The 8,527-nt window shown below is 69.8% G+C and overlaps 1 protein-coding gene across 1 annotated transcript; it reads right to left on the reverse strand.

The window, feature by feature from the left end:
• Positions 1-703: 703 nt before the first annotated feature.
• PIM3 (Pim-3 proto-oncogene, serine/threonine kinase) lies at positions 704-4,101 on the reverse strand. The gene is made up of 6 exons (XM_080811858.1): positions 3,512-4,101; positions 3,242-3,351; positions 3,106-3,156; positions 2,644-3,013; positions 1,913-2,089; positions 704-1,831 (listed from the first exon to the last, which is right to left on the reverse strand). The coding sequence occupies exons 1-6, from the start codon at positions 3,594-3,596 to the stop codon at positions 1,644-1,646; spliced, it is 981 nt and encodes a 326-aa protein (XP_080667984.1). The 5' UTR covers positions 3,597-4,101; the 3' UTR covers positions 704-1,643.
• Between the last annotated feature and the right edge of the window lie 4,426 nt (positions 4,102-8,527).

Consider the following 8,527-nt stretch of genomic DNA (forward strand, 5'->3'; position numbering starts at 1 on the left):
CATGAGCAGGCGAGGGTGTGCGTGCTGTGGACGGGACAGGGAGCTGGCACCGGGGGGACTGTGGGACCCGGTGACAGGCCTCCAGGGGCTCCAGGCTGTGAGCCCCAGACCCTGCTGCACCGAAACAGCCACTCTGCAGGCCTGGCAGCTGCCTCACCCACTCCGACACCGGGAGCTGCCACGCAGGGGGCCCCAGAGAGGAGCCAGATCTGACCAAAGCATCCCCTCAGCCTGCCCTTCGTGCCGGGGCCGGGCCACATTTCCACACCAGGAACTGGCTGTGGCTTCTACCTGCTCCTTACCCTTCAGCGGGCAGACCAAGGCCGCACCGGCCAGCACCCGCCCCCTCACCTGGCTCCACTCACTCCTGTTCTGTGTGCAACGAGTGCCTTCCCACTCCTCCACCCGGCAAACTTCTACTCATGCTCCAAACCCCTTCCAACCATCCGCCCAACAGCGCAGACCCCTCTCCCTGAGTGGCTTGAGCGAAGGCCACCTTCTCTTCCCACCTCTGGGCATCTCTGGTAACAGAAGCAGGAAGGTCCCCCCGGGACCCCCCACAGGCACAATCTCCAGACTAGGGGTGGCAAAAGCCCTCGGGGCACGGGGGGGGTGGGGACCATGGGGTGACGAGAAGGGGGCTGCTCAGGGGCCCCTTCCCCAAAACCTCTCATTCAACCATCCTGTCCAATAAACACAGAATTATATACAAAACAATTTAATTGAAATACTGTATAAAAAATATGATTTCCAGACATCTCACTTGTGAACTGAAAGAAACCCCATCCTCGATGCCTACACACACCGGGACCCAGAAACACAGCTGCTACAATAAATTAAGGGCTTGAGACTCTGTCCCCCCACCCCCCGGCCTCCAGAGCCAACAAGCAGACTGTACAAGGTCAATAATTTAAAACCCGCCCCTACCCCGCTCCCCCCACCCCCCCGAGGCGCAGAGCCCCAGGCGGCGGGGTCCCCCTCGCCCCTTAAATTAGCCGCTGTACAAGTCCATCTTCCGACAGACACAGGTAGGATCAGGACCTGGGGTCCACACACAGCCACGCCCCCGCCTCCGGGCCGAAGGTGCCGGGGGCGCTGGCAGGAGGGAACCTCCACAAATAAATTAGACAATAAATAGCCCTCCTCGGGGTCAGACCAGAAGCAGGCGGGCGCGCGCACAGCAGAGGCCCCGCCGTTGCATTGTTTGTGCACAGACGTGCCCGGACGAACACCGGAGGCAAGCGGGCGCGGGAGGTGGGCACAAGGGACCCCGCGTCCCCAGTGAGATGAGGCCACGGGACGTGCTCCTGGTCCCACACGGTCCGACGGGGTTGGAGCGGGGGGCCAGCACGGCAGCCGCCCAGAGCAGCGCAGGAGAGGGACGGTCTCAGGATCCCGCACCTGCCCGGCGCGGGCCGGACCTCACGTCGACCGGAGCGTCTTTGGACAGACAGAGCTTGGGAGGACCACGTCCCGTGAGAGCAGCGTTCGGAAAGGCACTCAAAGCAGAGGAGAGAGCCCGGTACCCGAGGCAAAGCTCACCGGCAGTCGGAGGTCACTGCTTCCGCAAGCAGCAGCCGGCTCGGGCGGGGCTGGTCCCTCCTGGTCCCTCCGGCTCCCACCGGCCAGGCCCGGGCTCCTCCTCACAAGCTCTCACTGCTGGACGTGGTGCTGGCCCCGTCGTCCACATCCAGCGCGCAGAGCCTCAGGTCACAGCTCTCGGCGGGGCCCCCCTCGGCCCCGAGCATCCAGGGGTGCGCAGAGATCTGGTCCAGCGAGGGCCGCTCCGAGGGCCGCAGGGACAGACACCACTGAATGAGCTGCTGGCACTCTGCGGGGAGGGGGGCGCAGGGTCAGGAAGGGGCGGGCTCCTCGGGCTCCTAGCGCCAGCCCCGCACCCACCGCCACGCACCTGGGGAGACCCTCCTCCGGAAGAAGAGGCGGCCGCGGAGGATCTCCTCGTCCTGCTCGAACGGGATGTCCCCGCACACCATGTCGTAGAGCAGCACGCCCAGAGACCACACCGTGGCCGAGCGCCCGTGGTAGCGGTGGTAGCGGATCCACTCCGGGGGGCTGTACACCCGGGTGCCTGGGGCGGGGGCGCGGGGCCGTCAGGGCGTCCGCCCAGGGACCAGCGCCGACCCCCGCGCCCCGCCCCTAGACCCCGGGAGGCCGGGCCCCGAGGCGGCAGCGGCCTCCAGAAATCCTGCCCGTCATCACCCTGGAAAAGCCCGGCGGGCGCGGCCTCCCCAGCTGGCCCGCCCGGCCGGGGGAGGGGCGGGTCACATGAGCCAAGGCTCGGGTTTCACAACAAACAGATGTGAGCTGAGGACAGCGCGGGCGGGGCGCGGGGGGACGCAGGCGCGGGCAGCCCCGGCTTCCCCGCGCTCCGCAATGCGGGGATCTCTGCGGCGCCGCCCCCGCTCGGCACGCACGCAGCGTCCGCCCCACGCACGGGGAGGCCCGGGGAGGCCCGGGCACTCCCGGCGCGCCCCCGCCCGCGGCCCCCCGCGCGCCCCAGCCCCGCCGCCGGGGGCGGTCTCGAGCCCGCCCCCTCCCCACCGCGAACCCGCTCCCCACGCGCGCGGCCTCCAACAGTCGGCGGCCCCCGCGGGCGTCCCGGGCGGCCGGCGGCGCGCTCACCGTCGAAGTCGGTGTACACCGTGTCCTTGAGCAGCGCGCCCGAGCCGAAGTCGATGAGCTTCAGCTCGCCCGAGCGCAGGTCCACCAGCAGGTTCTCGTCCTTGATGTCGCGGTGCACGACCCCGCAGCCGTGGCAGTGGCGCACGGCGGCCAGCACCTGCGCGAAGAAGCGGCGCGCCAGCGGCTCGTCCAGGGCGCCGCGCTCCGTGATGAAGTCGAAGAGGTCCTGCGCCGGCTCGGGCCGCTCGAGCACCAGCAGGAAGCCGTCCGGCCGCTCGAACCAGTCCAGCAGGCGGATGACGCCGCGCGCGCCGCCCGCCGCGCCCACCTTGCGCAGCAGCACCACCTCGAGGGGCACGGCCGCGCCGCCCTGGGGGGACACGGCGGCCGGTCAGCACGCCCCGCGCCGCGGCGGCCCGCCCCCGCCGACCCCGGCGTCCGCCCCACGGCGCCCGCACTCACGATGCTGCCCCACTCGGTCACCCGCTCCTTCACCACGTGCTTCACGGCCACCTGGGGGGGGGGCGACACGGACGGTCAGGCCCGGCGGGGACGCGGCGGGCGAGAAACCGGGGGTCCGCCCGGCGGCCCGACTCACCGGGAGCCCGTCGGCGAGGCGACTGCCCGCGTAGACGGTGCCGAAGCCGCCGCTGCCCAGCACGGCGCCCACCTGGTACAGCTTCTCGAAGCTCTCCTTGTCCGCCTTGACTGTGGGGACGGCGCGCGGGCGGGGTTGGTGCGGCCCGGCGCGCCCCGGCCCCCTCCCCGGCCCCGGCCCCCGCCCCGGCCCCGCGCCCCGGCCCCGGCCCCCGCCCCGCGCCCCGGCCCCCGCCCCGGCCCCGCGCCCCGGCCCCCGCCCCGCGCGTACCTGGCTGCAGGATCTTCACCGGGAGGTGGTCCACGCCGCCCGGCCCGCACAGGTGCGCCAGGGAGCCGAACTTGGAGAGCAGCATCGCGGGCGGCAGCGGCGCGCGGGCCCGCGGCCCCCGGGCTCTCCGCCGCCGCTCACCCGGCCCGGCTCCCCGCGCGGCCGCAGACGCGAGAGGGCGGCCTCCCGGCGCCGCGCGGGGCCCCGAGCCTCGGACGGATGCGGCCGCGGCGCGAAGCGGGAGCGCCGAGACCCGCTCGGGCGAGGCAGTCCGCGCGGCGCAGGGGCCCCGGGCCGAGCCGCGCGTGGACCGCGTGCACGCGCGCAGAGAGCCGCTCACACGCCCCGGCCGCCTCGCTCCGGGCTTTTGGGCCGCGGCGACCGTATCCCTCCGCGGGGGCGGGGCGAGCGGAACCCCGCCCCCTTCCGCCGCGGTCGGCGCCGCGGGGTCGCCCCCGGGGAAGCGCGCGGGCGGCCGAGGCGACGGTCTGGCGGGGCTGGGCGCCGCCCCCCCTCCCGGGTCGGCGAGGGCCGGTGTGCCAGGGGTGCGCGGCGAGCCGCCCGGAACTAGCTCGCTGTAGTGGGGCCGCGGAGGCGCACAGCGTGGCGTGGCCGTACACGTCAGCCCGCCCCCCCCCGCGCGCGCGTACGCGCACACACAGACACGCGCGCACACACACGCACGCACGCACGCACGCACACCGCGCACGCGCAGGTCCCGCGCGGGCGGTGGCCGAGGCGTGTGGGGCGGGGCCGCGGGAGCCAATGGTAGCGGGGGTTTCCAAAGGGCCCCGAGGCCTCAGCCAATGGCGGCGCGTGGGCGGGGCGGGGACTCGCCAGTCCCGCCCGAGGCCGTGCGGGGGAAGGTCAGCGGCGGAACGCGCGGCCACCTCCGCCGCGCTCGGGGGGGTCTGTCGTGCGCGCGGGGTCCCGAGCCGGGGCGAGAGTCCAGGAGGCGACCCCCGTGTGCCTCGGGCCGTGCGAGCGGGCCTCCGGCCGTCCGTGCCCCCTCGCGCGCAGCGGCCCAGCGCGGGGGGACGCCGTGCCTCCCCCGCGAGGACCCGCGAGGACCCGCGAGGACCCGCGAGGACCCTGCTCAGCGTCCGCGCTCTGGAACTCGCAGCCCCTGATGTGGGCTAAGTGCTGACCCAGCCCCGGGCGCCCCCTGCTCGCCCCCGGGGCCAACGTTCTGACCGGGGCTTGACCTCAAGCCCGCGCCCGAGCTCCCTACCTGGCCACGCCTCCGCTCCCTGGAACCTTTGCTCTGCTGGCCCCATACCTGGAACACCGGTCCCTGCTCTCCACCCACCTGTCTGGCCTCCAGGCCCTGCGGCTCGCCGCCTTTCCTAGGGACTCCACCTCGATCATGGCAGGGCCCGAGACAACCGAGGTCCACTTGGGCCTTCAGGGCTACACAGAATCACCTATGTGACGGGGTCAGCCCTTAGAGGAGTTGCTGACCTCGGCCCAAGGTCACCAGCCTGAGCTGGTGTGAGCAGCTGTCTGCCCGCTGCAGCAGCCACAGTAGAGGCTTCCGCACCGCTGGCTCGGTTCCCCGTCTCAAGAGAGGGCTGAGGGTTGGGAAAGCCGGGAGCCCAAGGTGCTGGAGTTGTGGGTGCTCTATGAGGCCTTTGTGGCGCCTGGGGGCCAGGCTGGGGTCTAACCGTGACAGCCACAGCCTTCAAGGAGTGCCCCCGGGACACGCACACTCCCCTGCCTCCGGGGCCTGCCCTGCTGGCTCCCCCAGCACACCCAACCTCCCCCAAGCCCCCCCTCCTTCGCCGCCATTCACTGCCCCTATTACTGTCCCAGATCAGAAAGTGGACCCTCTCCTGGTCCCGCTCTTGGGCTCTTGCCTTACAGGAGCTCTATCCACCATCCTGCAGCATGGGCCTGTGAGGGCAGGGCCCCCACAGGGTGGGATCCGAGGTAGGAGGCAGGAGCCCACCCCTTCGGACAATCCATGCAGCGCCTGCAAGGAAGGGCGGGCTACTGTCCACTTGGGGGTCCTTCCAAGGACCAGCAGAGGGTCCCAGAGCCTAACCCTTGGAGAGCGAGTGCCCTCAGGTCAGGCTCTAATGGGTTTCCAGACCTATGGCCTATGCTGGGGCTGGGAGGGTGGGACTGATGTAGGGTCTTCTGGGTCTAGGTGATGACCACGGCAAGATGTGGTTCTGAGGCAGGCCTGACTCCTTGGGCAGGGACTGAGGTCTCCGGTGGCCTCCCTAGTGGGCCCCCAGCCCCTCAGGTGAGGTTCTAGGCCAGTCCTCCTCACATGCCCTGGTCTGTGTGCCCAGTGGGTCCTTGGCCTTGGGAGGCCAGTATCCTGGGGAGGCGGGGGGCTCCTGAGTCTTGATCTGAAGACCTTGAGTCTTCTCAAACTCAGAGCAGCGTGCTCTCACTCTTCCTCTGAAAGAGGTGTGTCCTGTCTGCGGCCCCCCAGACGCAGGTAGTAGGCTCTGGAGCCCACAGCTAGCTGTGGCCCAGCCAGGAAGTCCATGAGCAGCAGGCCTGGAGACACCCCAGCACACGGCGAGGTGGTGGGGGGCACCAGTCGTGGGCTCAGAGGGAAGGTTGAGGTGTGGGGTCCTTATCCTGCTGCCCCCGACCACAGAGAGCCAGGCCTGTCCCTTGGTCTCCCGTCACCCTTCCAGGTGTGTGGGGCTCAGGTCCCTGTGCTGTGGACACCTCCATGCAGGGGGCCGTCCTGCTGAAGGGGCAGCCTTTCCCCCGAGCCAGTGCCTCTTCCAGTCCCTGTCCTCTCCAGGCAGCTGTTTGCTGAGGTGGAGAGCAGGGCAGGATCCCCCCGAGGCTCCCCGCCCGCCCCCGGCCCTGGAAACAGCCCCATACGTCACCCTGTTCTGCGGGCAGGAGGGGCTGCGCTGTTGCCGTGGTGACCGGAGCCAGGCTGGTCTCCGGGACTACGAAGGAGGAGGGGGTTGGACAGAAGACGGCCTGGGTCACCCACAGTCTGTCTCACACACACATGCACGCACGCTCTCACATGGGTACGAACACACCCACAGAGCTGGGCGTCATCACAGCAGGGGAATGAGGAGGGAGGGCACGTACTGGGGGGTGCTCTCCCACACTCCCCCAGACCCCCGGCCTCCTGGCTTCCTGGGGCTCAGGCCTGCCCTGGGCCCTCTTCCCCATTCCCTGGCTGTCTTGTCTGCCCCAGTCCCCACACCAACAACTAAGGCCTCCTCAATATGCCCCTTTCCAGCTCCCCCTAGCATCCCACAGGTTTGGTCAGCCCTGCCCTGGCCTCTTCATACCCCTCAACCTAGGCCAGTCCTGGAGGGTCCCTCGCCTGCCCCCATCCATCACTTGCCTGCCCATGGTTCCGTCCCACCGCCCCAGCGCTCCCCGCCTGCGCTCTGGGCCTCCCTCCCTGCTCGCGGCCTCAGGCCCGTAGCCCCTTCCTCTGCAACCAGTCTTCCCAGCTCCCACCCTCCATTACTTTGCTGCTGCCCCTGCCCCCAGGGCTGGCCATTAGGTCAGTCCCTGTGACTTGGCCCACGGTCACAGCCCCTCCGGCCTCCACTCTCACCGCAGGAACCCTCAGCCTTCCCGAGGGGGTCCTCTCCCCAGCCCGTGCCCCTGGCTTGCTGTCTCCAAGACAGTGTCCGCTTTGCAGCGGCCTCCCTCCTGCCCTGGCCCCCAGCTGGGCCCAGCCCCGCTCCTGCAGCACCCGCCCACAGTGGCAGCCTGGCGAGGCGGGGAGGGCCTTGCCTCTGGCCTCCACTTGCCTCAACTCTGTGTGGCCTCCACCCGCTAGGGAGGGGAGCCAGCAGAACCTGGCCGGAGTTTGCAACATTTCCAAAGGCAACACAGGGTAGAGCCGGGGCTGGGGTGGGATGAAAACCAGTGGGAGCCCGTGGGCAGGGGTGGCTGCATGAACTCTGGCCTCCCTCCCCAGGAGACCCCAGCCTGACCTGACCCTTGGCCAAGGCCAGCCTGCACTCAAGAGCTTGACACCCTCTCTGCTACCACCAAAGCTTGTTGATCCCACAAGCCACTGGGGCCTGGCGATGGCTCACCATGCTCTTGGCCAAGGAGATCCTGAAAAACCAAGAAGCCCAGAGAGTGTCCACGCCTAACCTGGAGAGAGGCCAGGCCCCCAGTCGAGTGGACCCAAGGGCAGCTGGAGAGGGGACCACAAAGCCAGCCTTGGCGGCGGCGGCGATGGAAACAGTGGGCATCCAGGCAGGAGTCCTGGCCTCACACGGACCCTTTGGCCAGGGATCAGGATCAGGCTGCCTCCATGATATGCAAGGCGTGTGCCATACCCGCTTCGTGGACACTTAGCTGGGGCTTCCCACCTCTGGGCCTTCCTTTCCCGCCCCCTCCCTGACTCCTTCCCCCACGGGGCTCCCTCCTCTGAGCCGAACAGCCTCAGCAGAGCCCCATCCAGCAGCCAGGCCAAATGCCTGCTCTGCCACCAGCCCACGCCAGAGCTGTGGGCACATCCCTGACCTCTCCTAGCCTGGGTCTCCCATCTGTGGGGACTCTGAGCACCCTTGCCTGGGCCCCGGGGGGAGGATCTGGGAAGATGTGTGGGAGCGCTTGTCCATGACACGCAGCAGGCCTCTCGCAGACATAGCTGTGGTGGATTGGTCGAGATGCTGTCCAGGGTTCGAGCCCAGGCTTTCGTCGAGAGAGTCCGGGGTTTCGCTGGGCCCAGGAGGCCCGGTACGCCCTGGCATCTCCACCCGGACCCCACTGAGACCCTCGAGGCCCAGGAGCCCGGGCTGGATGGGACTAGGGGAGGGCAGCCCCACGCCTCTCCTGCGGGGCCTCCGCTGCCTGCCTGCCGTCTCTCGGGATCCAGCCACGGAGGGTCTAGCGGCCTGTGTGGATGGTGCCTGGGATGGACGGGCCCCTTACCCTGCACTGCTCAACCTCCGGCGCACAGAGGAGGAGATGCACGGGGGCCACGACGGGGGTCCCCAAGGAGCCAGAAGCTCACTGCACCTGTGTTTGCCTCTGACTGGCCTGCGGCTCTCACTGGCC

This window comes from Martes martes, assembly GCF_963455335.1.
Source record: "Martes martes genome assembly, chromosome: 8".
NCBI lineage: Eukaryota > Metazoa > Chordata > Mammalia > Carnivora > Mustelidae > Martes > Martes martes.